Source organism: Amaranthus tricolor, chromosome 6 (genome assembly GCF_026212465.1).
Source record: "Amaranthus tricolor cultivar Red isolate AtriRed21 chromosome 6, ASM2621246v1, whole genome shotgun sequence".
In the NCBI taxonomy this organism is placed as follows: Eukaryota; Viridiplantae; Streptophyta; class Magnoliopsida; order Caryophyllales; family Amaranthaceae; genus Amaranthus; species Amaranthus tricolor.
This window is the reverse complement of record NC_080052.1, coordinates 31,514,159-31,528,468: the sequence shown is the minus strand read 5'-3', so window position 1 is coordinate 31,528,468 and position 14,310 is coordinate 31,514,159. Positions and strand designations below refer to the sequence as shown.

General features: G+C 30.8%; 1 protein-coding gene across 1 annotated transcript; it reads right to left on the bottom strand.

The window, feature by feature from the left end:
- Nucleotides 1–4,703: 4,703 nt before the first annotated feature.
- LOC130815920 (transcription factor bHLH162-like) lies at nucleotides 4,704–7,265 on the bottom strand. Its single transcript, XM_057682453.1, has 3 exons — nucleotides 7,082–7,265; nucleotides 5,656–6,000; nucleotides 4,704–5,147 (listed from the first exon to the last, which is right to left on the bottom strand). The coding sequence occupies exons 1-3, from the start codon at nucleotides 7,208–7,210 to the stop codon at nucleotides 5,088–5,090; spliced, it is 534 nt and encodes a 177-aa protein (XP_057538436.1). The 5' UTR covers nucleotides 7,211–7,265; the 3' UTR covers nucleotides 4,704–5,087.
- Between the last annotated feature and the right edge of the window lie 7,045 nt (nucleotides 7,266–14,310).

Here is a 14,310-nt window from a genome sequence, read left to right as displayed (position 1 = left end):
TTATGATCCCCCTGCTGCTCGTCATTAGACCAAAGGCCAAAGTATCATAGCAGGACAATCATAGAAAGTCATGAACAATCAAAAATAAACACAAACATGTACACGTCAGTAACTAGCATCAAATATAATAAGGCCAACTACTAGATAACATTATATTATACCACAATATAAGATGATGTCATAAGACACAAGCACAGATAGTAACCGTTTATCGTCCACTTATTCTTCTTAATCTCATTACGTTCTTTCCAACCCGAACCATTTGTTCTTGGGGTAGAATGCATAAACTCTATAGAGCTTATAGAGCTTGTTTATGTTAGAGTAAGTGTAATCATAGTCCATCTTTGGGACTGGTAACTCCCTTGAGGTTACTTAACTTAGGCGCACTTCTCACTAGCATAAACTACTTTACCATTGAATACATTTTCTATCAATGAGTAAACGTTCTATCAATGTGTAAGCTTTCTATGAATGAATAAACTTTCTATCGATGAGTAACATTCTATCTGTGGATCTTTTCTCCACTTCATGGTATAGTGACACAGTCAAGGGCATTATCGGCCATCCGGCGCCCATGGGAAAGTATGAGCTCATACCCCCTCCAGTTGACCCTCTCGAGTCCTACCTTCGGAAAAAACAAACGCACTGGGGTACTAAACCAGTGAAGAGGCCACTATATTGGGGTTTGCAAAGCCCGCATGGTAATACCTCGGTTAAGGGGCGGTATCAGCCATCCGGCGCCCAATGACAAAAGTATGATCATACCCCCCTTACGGTGATCCCGTCGGATCTCACCTAAGGGACTACTAAATCAACCGGACATAATCCAGTTGAGTCACGCCAACTAATCAAAATCAAGGCTCAATAAGTAGGAAATCACATCGACACCACACACAACCATGGTGCGTTCTCTACTATTTAGAAATCTATTCTAAAAGTCTCCTAATGCTTTCATTCTACTTGTCTATATCACTATTATGACTATTCGCTAGCATAGTTGATAAGTGCAAATTTTAATAACCGCAAGCGCATGGTGTACGTGTAGCAATACGGGTCGAACTCAGGGAAGCGAGTTAACAAATTTGTTCAGTTTATAAGTACGAGATACGGACAAACAATATAATCGGTTTGAGAATCTAACACTACAATGAACAAAAAATCCAAATGATGCAATTAAAACTAATAAATAAAGCTAAGACAGTAATTAATATAAAGACGATGATAATAAAGCAAATCTCGGATGTGGGGAATCATCTAATTTTAACATGGGAGTCAATTACTCTTATAATTGTAAAAAATTGAGCCATTGGCATGATTAAACGTGATCTAATCAATCTCAAGCTTCCTCTTTATTGATCAATATCGGTTTAAGACCTTACTAGTATTAATCCTCCAACTTCCGTTTTATTGATTAAACTAATAGGAATTTAACTTAAATATACCTCAATCCTAAATTAATCCTAATCCCAAACTTCCGTTATATTGAAAAGGTTAATAAAGACGTTTAAACTAAGGCTCATTAAGCATAGATTTAATCATAGACCCAAATTTCACACAATTAATCGATTAAATATCTTTTCATACTTCGAATTTGGGTCAATCCCTTAATCCTAGAAAGAAAATCCACTCACTTGACATAATAACTAACGTGAAATTAATAATAAGCAAAACCCTAATTTAGATGATGAACATGATGAAAATAATGAATTAAAGAAAATTTGATGAATAATTAAAGGACAAGATAGAGAAAGTTACAAATTGGAACATAAACAAACCATAGATTGCATAAATAAATGAAAGTTGCAATGAAAACATAAAAAAACTAAGCTTAATAAACTAAGAATGAAATCTAGAGTATTAGGGCATTTAGGGCACTAAAAGCACAAAAAAAAAAAAGAAATTAATTATGCCTATTTATATTATAAGGTTATTTGGGGAACAATCTCCCCAAAAATAACAGATTTCTAATAATAAAATAAAGCTAAAATAAATAAAACCACTAAAATAGTGAAAGATAACCGTCAGATTTGGATATTAGCGAGTTGGAGACGAGTCGTTGCATACGGCGACGAGTCGTGGCGTTGTTTCTGCCTGGGTATGAGAGTTCAGTGAAGAAGCGACGAGTCGTCGTATGAGGCGACAAGTTGTGGCTTTCAGGCGACGACTCATCGCGTTGGTTCTAACTGGTGAACTTTAAACAGTCGTCATTTGTTGCTCAATTGTCAGAATTGGACATATAATATACCATTGGAAAGCTCTTGAAGTCTGCTTTCCATTGCCGCAAACCTTGAATTGCTCAGATCTTTCTATCAAAAGTTATGATCAAAAGAGTGAGCACATATCAAATTTCACCTCAAAACTTTTGTGTCTTAAACACATTTCAACTCTTTTTCCCATCTTCATTGTAAAACATCTTCAAACGAGAAATAATCTCCTTAGTAAACTCCGTCAACATTAAAACCATAAGAATTATGCTTAAAATCAATCAAAAACGCTCAAAATCAACATGAATAACCAAAATGGGTAGAGTAGCATAAAGCTTCAAAATAAGTACGAAATTACTAAAACTAATCATCATTAAGGAGTATAAAATGATATGAATAAGTGCAAATAATTACACTTATCAATAGTTTACTTTCTGGCGCTCTATAATTCTAAGACGATGCATATAACCATGAAATATTAATAATACCTTGAAACGATGAATATGATAATTAATTACTGCGTGTAAGTACCTGTAAGCATCACTGCACGACCACAAGTCACAAAAGTCACCCAACTAAAGTTCTACCTTCCTCTTTTGAATTGAGCGCCTATATAAGTTAGGACTAGAACTAATAAGTCCACTTATCTACTTTGTCATACCAGCTAAAAGCCAAAGTAACCACTATCATCCATTCACGATAAGTTTTCATTTATTTCTAGCACGTACCCAACTCATTCAATACCAATTATAATCGTTAACTCAACAATAACACAAGTCTTTCTATCAACAACAGAATAAAAGGATTATGTGAACCGTTTCCTTACATCATTTAACTTTGAGTTATAACCGATTCACATTATCTTAAAATAAAACAACCATTCACACTTAAGTCACACAATGTTAAATATAACGCTAATATGACATGATGACAATTCTTAAAGCAGTCGAATCGCGACATCCTTTGCTACATTCTCCAGAGCTAGGAAGACTACAATCGAGCATCACCGCAAGTCTACTAAAAGTTGATATTATTCCCATGGCCTTACTAAAATTATGCATTATAACTTCAATAATAATCTAATATGAGCACTTTAATTCACAATAATTAAACCACATAATTAGCAACTATTATTCCCAATTTACCAACCAAAATCACTTTCATAGTCAACTGAAACCATCACCATTACTAACTATCACAATAATAACCAATCGACTTAGTCTTAAAAAACCTTTTAAGGTTATTTAATCAATCATCACACCACCAAAATGTAGCATAAACACACATTATTAGTGATTTCATCTCTAAATTCAAACCCTAGTCATTTCATGTTCAAAGATAACACTTTTAACCATTATTCATAGCAAGAATCAATAAAACTAATACACCACCAAAATGTAGCATGAAAGCCCACACCATTTCTAATTTCAAAGATAACACCTTTAATTATTACTCATAGTAAGATTCAAAGAACTAACACACAATCAACACACAACCCATAATTTATAATCATACTTTAAACCCTAAATCATAAATATGTCCAATTTATCCATCAAACTCTTACCCACAAAAAGATTTAATGAACTTAACACAAAACCAACATCAAACTCAATACACTTAATAAAACTCCAAATAAAAACAAGAAATTAATTAGAGAAAAGAGAAGAAATGGCTCACAATGGGGAAACTAGAAAAGTGTGAGGGTATAGGTGGTTTTTGTGGTGGTGTGGAGCATGAAAATGGCGGAGGAAAGCTATGTAGTGCTGCTGCCTTGGCGTCACAACAACTTGCTGCTGTTGAGGGGGGAGACGCAGCAGCTATTGTCGCCAGGAGGGAGGAGTACGACTGGTAGCAGCCGCCTACTGCTTGTGGAGGGTGGACACTGGGCTGCTGCTACTAGTTACGGGGAGGCGTGGTCTGGTAGTGTTGATGGTGGCACGCAGGTAGTGAGGGAGAAGAAGAGTAAGGTGTGTTAACTTGCTTTGGTTTGAAAATGAGGGAGTAATGGGTGTTTACAACTTAAAACCCTTACACCTCTTTTTATTTATTTATTTATTTATTTATTTATTTCTAGATTACCTTCTTGAAGTGTCCAACTAAAAAAGCTCACTTATATGTGCTCGCAAGTTCTAATAAATAGTATGATTTCCATTCATCCTCTTTATATTTAGTAATCGCAAATTTATTTTTAATATAAGTATGTTAATGTTTAAATTTGCATATGAAAGAAATTTATTAAAACTAATTTAAAAATAATTAAATATAATTGTAAAATCCTTAAAAATTATTAAAATATTCAATAATTACGTCATTAAAATCTCGGGGTGTTACAGTTATATTGGTTTATATAGTTGATGTTAATCTTTTAATACTATAGTTTAGACATTGTTCATATTAAAAGATAGTTTAGGCATTGTTGTATAAAAATCATGCATGATTTATGATGAAATTCAGTCAAATATATAGACATTAAAATTAATTAATTTTTAATTAAATAACTTAAATTGACAGGAGTTGACTTAATCTGACCATAGGCATAATTTATAACAAAATCATAAGTACATACTCCATATTACTCTATTTCTTGAGTTTGCCCTTTGTATATGACATTTGTTATGAGAACATTTTTTATCATTTGGACAAACTCTAGGAAACAAAATAGCAACTATATTGTATATCTTAATAAGTAGACGTTTAGGAATACAAATAACTTGATATTATATTGCTACATGCAATATATAATCAATGAAAATACTTACAAGCTTAGTTTTAATTAGGTATTAAAACCTTTTTATATATAGAAATTGCCGTTTCAAGATTACTTTAATTATTGTATTATCATCCTGTACGGACATATAATATAATTTTGATAATTGAAGACGATTAGAGCTCAAATCTTTTCAGCCTCTCAGTAATCCTTTCAATAGATGCATATTCACCCATCTGCATAAAAACGAAATTAAATTTTATTATATATGTTTTCAAAGCTTTGAAACTAGCTAGCTATTTTTGATAATATTTGTTGAATAATAAATTGAAACCCAATTACATTTTATAGGTATTATTTTATCATTTAAATAATTTAAATATGAAAATGATAAAATAACAAAAAACCTTTTGTATATATTGGGTAATTACATGCAATACCGTCGATTAACAAGAGCAAAATAGGCTATATCGTTCAAGGCCCCAAATAACTTTTTAGGGCTCAAAAAATAAATCTTCTTGTATAAAATTTATATTAATTCAAATTAAATTTAGCTACGTATATTTTACATTTTTTGGCTATAAATGAATTGATAGGGCTTTTTATAAAATAGTTAAAATATTAACAAGAAAAAATAAAACGAATATTACATTATTAATTAGTCTTAAATTTTTAAGGATCTTTTTTATTTTTTACTAGCTCTGAGACCAAAAAATGAACAGATTACATGCAAAAAGAATTAACCTGTGCATGGATGGTGTGAAAGACAATATTTTCAGAAACAGAATAACTAGCGTTCACAACTTCAGCTTTTTCCTCGTGGAGAATTCGGACTGCCTCAGTAAAAACGAATTGACACTCCAAAGTAGTCATGAGAGTCACAACTACGGTGTTCTCATTTTCATTCACTTGGATTTGAACCGACGACGAGGAGGAGGAGTTTGAGTTGCCGCCACTGCTACCGCCTCGCCCGCCACCGTTTGTGGCTCCATTTCCACGTAAGTCATCTCTTGTTTGCCTCAGATTCTCCACATTCCCTTGAAGTTGCATGATGTAGTTTGTTGCGTCACCTAGTTGATCTTGAATTGTCTGCATGTAACATTAACGTCCGTGCATGTTCATTTCATGCACTTGTTAAGATGATTTATATAATATTCAAGGGAATTTTATGTTAAGATATATTTATATTGTTAGATATATTTTGGGTGGATATTTTAATTTGTATATATTTGTTTAGGAGTTTTAGCTTTTATATATCTCACAATATTGAAATAGCCTAACATTTTATTCCAAACATTCTTAGGTCTATCCTAAGTCATTTGATTAAAAATCATCGCAATATTAAATTGTAAAACTTATAATACAGAAAAATGAATAATACTTCCTCTTATTCAGCTTATGTGTTCTATTTCCTTTTATGGTCAAGTTACCTTAATTGTCCAATTTCTATTTTTGGTATGGATTTTTGACTTTTATGCCCTTAATAACTTTATCCTATTTTCAATTATACCCTCCATTACCCATACTAATTTCCTCCCTTACATTAAAAAACCCATAATACCACTCTTTTTCCTACCCTTAGGGTCCCATTTTTGACTCTCCTTAAAATCAGTAAAAAGTCAAATGGGACTCCTAAGGTGAATAGGAGGGAGTATAAGGTTTAGTAGGCTAGCTTAGCATACATATAAAAGATCTAAATACATAAGAAGTTCAAAACTACTATTTAGTGAAGTAATGTTTCAAACTGATTTAACATGATCTGATAATTAATAATTATATTAAGATACACAAAACTTTTAAAATTACAATACAATAATTTATACATACGTGTAGTTTTAGTCATAGATATAACTCCACTCAACTTGAATCAAAAGAATTACTACCTGAGTATGATCAAAACTAAAATGACCATAGCAACATTAACAACTTGAAATTCTTTTCAAATACTAAATATGGTCGAAATATAAATTTTTGAAAATGGTATGTATGTAGGTTTGATTTGAATGAAAAAATAAAAATGAGCCGGATATCAAATTTTCAAAACTCCAAGTAATCACTTGTCAATTACAAGTGATTAAATTAAATACGAAATAAATAAATTTGTCATTTTCAAAAATTATGAATTATTCAAAAAAAATAATATTTGGATAATAATTAAATAAGAACTTACCCTTGAAGATGAGGTGTGATCATGAGGGACAAGAGAATTGAGTTGAGAATAGAGATCTTTCATTTTGTTTCTTCTCTCTTTCTCGATGGTTCTTCTATCTCTTTTAGAAGAGCCAGATTTTCTGTCCATGTTTACCCTAAATTTCGTGTGTAGTATGTAATGATGCCTTTTAGTTCAAGTGAGCTAATAGCTATTTATAGTAAATTAAAGAAAAAGGGCATATATGCACACTCTAAAGTGAATGCCACTATGAAGGGGATAGTTTAGTATTTTTACCAAATGTACAAGAAATAGCTACATAATTATTTAATTTAAACCAATAAAAAGGTTTTATTAGTGTGTGAAAATAATAAAAATCTCACTTTCAATGTTTCATTATGTGTTTTAGTTATTTGAGATTTCGAGTAAACATATATAAGTTAGACTTTAAAAAATAAGTTTAGGTTAATAAAAATTATAAACAATAAAAAAAAAAATACATGATTAAGAATTGAAAAAATAAAATTTATTTCAGCAAAAAAATATGTTTAGAGTTTATACTCTAATGTTGTTCAAAGTTGAATTATTGAACAAAATAGAATCATGCATTAATTAACCAAGTATTTAAGGGCTTTTTTTATTAACAATTATAACAAAAGTTTAATTCTCCTCGGTCAACAAAGATAAGAAAGATAAATCAGCCAGGACATTATGAGTATTGAGTAACAAGAACAGTACTACAAAGCACCAGAAGTATGAACTTAATTAATTTACAAGAATATTATTCTATTTAAGTTTCACACTTTAGTGTCATGAAGTGACACTTTTAATTAAGCCACCGGCCATGTTAATCCACATTATTTTATCTTATATTTAAGTGTAGTTAAATTAATATAAAGGAATATTAGAAGCAATTTAAAATAAATTAATAGAATATATGATGGGTCTAGCTTGAATTACTTTTTTCATATAAGATCTTCAGTAAGATTCTCACTTATTCCTTTTCCCTCTCGACCTATCATGTATAATAAATAAAATAAAAGAATATAATGATTATGTGTACTGTAGGCATAGTTGTGCTTATTAGTTGATGAAAAATAAGTGTTGTTGAAGAACTCATTGAGCTTTACAAGGGAGGTTCCCCAAGAATCGGAGACAGGAGTATCTCTCAAGTGTTTTGGGCTAGAAGTTATGATTACATTTCAAAGAGACAGGAGTTGCCATATTTTTCGCTCACCAGATTCTTACTAAAGTATTCCTATGGGCGAGATATACTTAATATGATAATAATGTAAGTACATGAATTAACTCGCTGCGTTAGGACATAAAACAAAAAATTAGTATATGGCCGGTAACTAATTTGTGGAAATATATTCTCTGAGCTTAGGGAATATCTTTCTGATTTAGCAAATAATTTATTTCTCAAATTAGTCCAATATATTAGGAAATTACTGGTTTCCCAAGTTTTGTATTTCCTTTATTAGTTCATAGTCTCTGTATAAATTAGGGCTGTAATTACAATGAAAGATAACAATACAGTATTCCTTTTTAACCCAAAAAAATCAGTTTTCATTTTTCCTCATGGTATCAGAGCCGATGGTTCGATCAATAATTTAAAAATGGTAGGTTCGAAAAGAATGGCGTTCCTACCCTAATTGATTACTCCCACATGCGAACTTGACGGGGATTCGCATGTGAGGGGGGGTGTTGGGATGAGTTGTCCCACATCGATAAATTGAAAATAGTGTGCACACTTTATAAGCTATTAGAGACCTTCTTCCCATTGCCATATGGTTTTGGGATGGTATATATCTCCTTGGCTTATGAAGTGTGTGCACTTGTGTCCCCCCGTTAATATGTTGGCATTCACAATAAGTCCAGCCTAATTTAACATAATTAATGCCTTTTGTCTTGCAAGCATTTGTTTAAGTAGTTTGTTCAGTGGAAATATTTTTAGCAATTTTTTTTATTTTACTTTTTGATAGCAAATGCACATAATATTTAGTTTTTTTTAATAATCATCTTGATGAGTGGCGAGACTTCTCTATGGCCGAAGGACTAGGCGTCATCCTCTTGAAGAATTTTTCTTAATACTACAAATGTGTTTCATTTGATTCAAATTAAGTAGGTACGTACCTCCGTGCAAACGGAATCATAAAATTTTTTTGTGTAAAAGTAATGTATCAATATAAAATATAAACATTATATTAAATAAGTAATATATATATATATATATGATCAAATAAGAAGGATTTTAAAATGAGAAAGTTGAAAAAGATTTTTGTTTGATTCTATTTTGTTACTATATATACAAAAAGGATACTATATATGTTATAAAGTAAGAACATTCTAAAAATTATTTCATAATTATTTTTCTGTATAACATAATTACTTTACAATTATATGTATTTAGCTCAATTGCGACCATAGATTTCTTTTATTTTAGTGAAATTAAGGGTGTAGAATCTTTCTTACCCTTCTCATTTTCAACCCCTTCTCATTGAATCCCTTCTATATATATATATATATATATATATATATGAGCATTATAGTCTTAAAAAAAATTTATAATAGGTGTTTAATCCCTCATTTCTTAAGCTACTTCTACCTAATAATATGAAGATGTCAAAGATAATGTACTCTATAAATATCACCACCTCGCTCGTACATGATACATTATTTCTAAAAATAGCACACATGAAGATTATCTTGATTTTTTGACATATCTTCAACCAAGGTAAATGTGATACACATATAGGAGCAAACAACAATATGGCATCAACAATAGACTCTTAATAAGGTGTATGCTAATCTAAACCCCTACGTTAGTTGAAATTGCAATTGAGTTTTCTTGCTTTTTTTTCTCGATTATTCCATCCCTTATACTTGATAAAAATAAATTTTTAATTCAACCTTTGAACACACTTATAATGAACAAAAAATTGAAAAGAAGTCTACACAAATAATGTCTAATAATACATTATTAAGTAACAATCTTAAAATGTCCAACTTATAAAATTATAACTCAAAAAACTACTTTATTAACCCCAATAAGAAATCTTTCATTTTAAACCTAATTGATAATCATGAAACATAATCATTAATTAAATTTTAAAATATTAATTTTCCTGAAAACTCTAATTTCAATCCTTTTTTTAAAAAAAATATCCAATTTTACTCTTTATAAGACAATAAATATAATCCAACAAATCTGAAAATAATTAAAGTGACTGTGAAAATAAGAGAGATGTTAGAAAAATACTAAAAATTTGCTTGATAAAATTTATACTATTGTTTTTTAAAAAAACCCAAAAATATTACTTGTAAAATAATGATAGAGTTTTAAAAAAAATACTAAAGATGAGTTACTTTGAAAAAATAAAAACTTGCATTCTTTTATTATAACAAACCCCAAAAATTCAATATTAAAAGAAAAAAACAAAATATTTAAGTTATACCCTTAAATTCAATTTACTAACAATATATACCTAGATTTTGTTTTCAAAATCAAAGTAAAAAACTCAACATATATAGATTAAATGAAATTTAACATACACTAAAAATAATTACACCAATACCCATGGATTTGTTTTGTTCACAATTTTAACAAACCCGTATTTACATCACCATGAACATCGTTAATAATTTCATAGTTTTTTCATTAAAATTAAAACCCAATATTCAAACATTGAAAACTAATGTAGTAGAGAAAAGAAGTATCAATGGAAAGAGTATGAGGAAAAATCGAATATGGGCTAAATCAAGCAAATTAGTTGAATAAAATTAAAATGAAAAAACTACCTAAAATAACCTAAGTAGAATAAATAACTCATAAAATTGTGACACTTGTCACATTCTTCTATTATGTTAGTAAAATTTATGATGATTCTTGCACTTTTTATTTTTATATGTACTATTTTATTCTTGAATCTTATTTAAGGTGTGCATAATAAGATTAAAAAATCTGATATGATGAACATATGTTTTTCTTATAACATAAAGAAAATGTAAAATAATATTTATTGATAATAATAGTTACCATACAAGTGTAGCGAATAATTTAAATGAAAGACAGACTGTATAGTGTAGATTAAGTTCTAAAGTTAATCTTTTAATATTTAAAAGATTAAAGAGTTGTTTTACAATTAACTGTTGACTTAAATTGGCACTTGATTATTTGTGAGAAGAAAGATGATTTAAAAATATAAAACTCAATAAATAAATTTCAGTTATCAAATAATTTTTGACTTTTTGACAAGTTAAAGATCATAAAGCAAACATTAAATCATTTTCCAAACTTTTATTGAAAAAAAAATAATTTGATGTTAATTGTTAGCTTGTTTAACCATTTGAAAGTAATTAACCATTTTCATTAGAATTGAAGTAAATTGAATAAGTTAGTTGTTTATAAAGATGTTTACTAAAATTAATATTTATTACTAAAGACGAGTCATAGATCAAGAGAAACATCTATAACAAAAATCAATCATACTAAAAATTCTTCATTACTTTAATTTTAGCAACCAAAACATAAAAATCAACAAAAAATTCTAGCCCTGTGTTTTATGTGCGTCATTGAACATACGTGTATATGATCTATGTTGATTTTAGTAGTCCAATTCATATGTGAAGAAAAGAATAAAAATAGTGAATGAAAAAGAGATCAAAATTATTATTGATAATATGATTCATCAATTACAAAAAATATACAAAGTAGAAGAAAATGTCCTCTCATATATATTTTGAGAAGATAAAAACTAAATGAAATTAAAAATAAAAAAACAATGTTAAGAGGAAGTATTTATAGTGTGAGGAAGGGTAGAGTCGGTATATGCAATATTGTTAACACCCCCCCTCAAACTAGGGATGGTTGTCATGCCGAGTTTGCTTATTAAGTGCTGATGTTGATTGGAAGGCAAGATTTTAGTTAGAACGTCAGCTAACTGGTTCTGAGTAGGGAGATAAGTGAGCTGAAGAAGTCCTTCCAATACTTTGTCCCTTGTGAAGTGGCAGTCGATATCGATGTGTTTTGTTCTTTCATGGAAGACTGGATTCTTAGCAATGTGGATGGCACTTATGTTGTCACAATGAAGAAGGACAGGCTTTAGAGATGGCACTTGAAGTTCTTCCAGTAGCCTGACTAACCATGTGACTTCACTTGCTGCAGATGCCATGGCTCTGTATTCAGCCTCACTTGATGATCTTGAGACTGTGCTTTGTTTCTTAGATTTCCAGCTGATGGGAGATGAGCCCAATAACAATATATATCCAGTAATGGACCTTCTGGTATTGGGACAAGATGCCCAATCAGAATCAGAATATGCTTGAAGTTGTAATTGAGTGGATCCTTTGATATTGATGCCTTGATTTGCTGTGGAGTGAACATAATTCAGGGTGTGGTGTAGGGCAGCAACATGAGGAATACGAGGATTTTGCATAAATTGGCTGAGGTATTGGACAGTGAAGGCTAAATCAGGTCTTGTGTTTGTAAGAAAGTTTAATTTGCCAACCATGGTCCTGTAGTAACTTGGATCATCATAAGGTATGCCCTGATCATTTGTTAGGTGAAGGTTGTGTGGCAGGGGAGTAACAACATGTTTGAATGTGGTTAGTTTGGATTCTTTAAGGAGATCTTGAGTGAATTTGGTTTGAGAAAGGATTATTCCTGCATCAAAATAAACAACTTCCAAGCCCAAAAAATAATGCAAAATTCCTAAATCCTTAATACTGAAGGTATCATGAAGATAATTCTTTATTTGAGAAATACTTTTAGCATCATTACCAGTAACAATGATATCATCTACATAAACAGCAAGAATAGTAATATGATGGCCATCCTTCTTTATGAAGAGGCTGTAGTCATTCTTTGATTGAATGAAGTTTTGAGTTGTTAAAGAAACTTGTAATTTTTGAAACCATTGTCTGGATGCTTGTTTCAGACCATATATGGATTTTTTGAGTAAACATACCTGATTGTTTGGATTTGGAAACCCATCTGGAACTTTCATGTAAATTTCTTCATGTAAGTCACCATGAAGAAAAGCATTGTTCACATCAAGTTGGAAGATTTTCCATTTATGGTGAGTAGCAATGGTGAGTATACTTCTGATGGTAGCCATTTTAATTACAGGAGAGAACGTTTCAGCATAATCAATTCCATATTTTTGATTGTATCCTTTAGCAACTAACCTGGCTTTGTGCCTTTCAATTGTACCATCAGCATGAAACTTGGTCTTGTATACCCATTTATTCCCAATTGGTTTCTTATGAGCAGGGAGGTCAACCAGTACCCAAGTGTTGTTAGCAATTAGAGCTTGTAGTTCTTGTTGCATAGCATGAACCCATTTGGGATCTTGAGAAGCAATTTTGTATGTGGGTGGCTCATTATCATAAGAAATGTGAGCCATAAGGCTCTGTTTAGGATTGATGAAAGCAGTACAAGACATGTTGGTACACCAATGGTTAGCTATACATGAAGCATTATTACAAATATAATCTGAAAGATATTGTGGGACTTTGGTATGTCTATTGGATTGTCTGATGGGAGCAGGAGATGTGTTGATACTGTGAGATAAATCAATAATGTTGGGAGTAGGAATATCAGAGTTTACCTGCTTGAGATTGGTTGTACTTGAAAGCTTGTGATCAGAAAAAATAGGAGTATCAAAAATATCAGTTACAGGAAAGTCATTATTGGTAGATATAGGTAAAAAGAATGGGTAATGTGGTTGAGTGTTAGTTGTATCTGAATTTATATGATAGGGATAGTGTTTTTCATAGAAATATACATCTCTTGAAATGATGATTTTGTGTGTATTAAGATCATAAAGTTTGTAGGCTTTTTGGTTAGTAGGATAGCCAATGAATATACAGGGAGTGGCTCTTGTATCAAACTTTGCTCTGTGTGGTGAGATATTAGAAGCATAACACAAACAACCAAAACATTTCAAGTGTTCTAAATTAGGTTTAATGCCAAATAATTTTTGATATGGAGATATATTGTTCAAACTTTGAAGAGGTAACCTGTTAATGATGTGTGCAGCAGTTAAAACACATTCTCCCCAAAACTTAATAGGGAGTTTGGATTGGAAATATAGAGCCCTAGCAGTCTCTAGGAGGTGTTTGTGTTTTCTTTCCACAACACCATTTTGCTGAGGAGTGTAAGTGCAAGATTTGTAGTTATTGATTCCTTTATCATGATAAAATTGTTTGATTTTACCTTCAGAGAGTTCAGGAGCATTATCAGTCCT

Excerpts from the sequence above, each read along its gene's own strand:
- LOC130815920 (XM_057682453.1), bottom strand. The coding sequence starts at position 7,210 with ATGGACAGAAAATCTGGCTCTTCTAAAAGAGATAGAAGAACCATCGAG. Across the intron at positions 6,001-7,081 it reads ATCACACCTCATCTTCAAGG|ACAATTCAAGATCAACTAGG; the intron begins GTAAGTTCTTAT and ends TGTTACATGCAG. Across the intron at positions 5,148-5,655 it reads TTCACACCATCCATGCACAG|ATGGGTGAATATGCATCTAT; the intron begins GTTAATTCTTTT and ends GTTTTTATGCAG.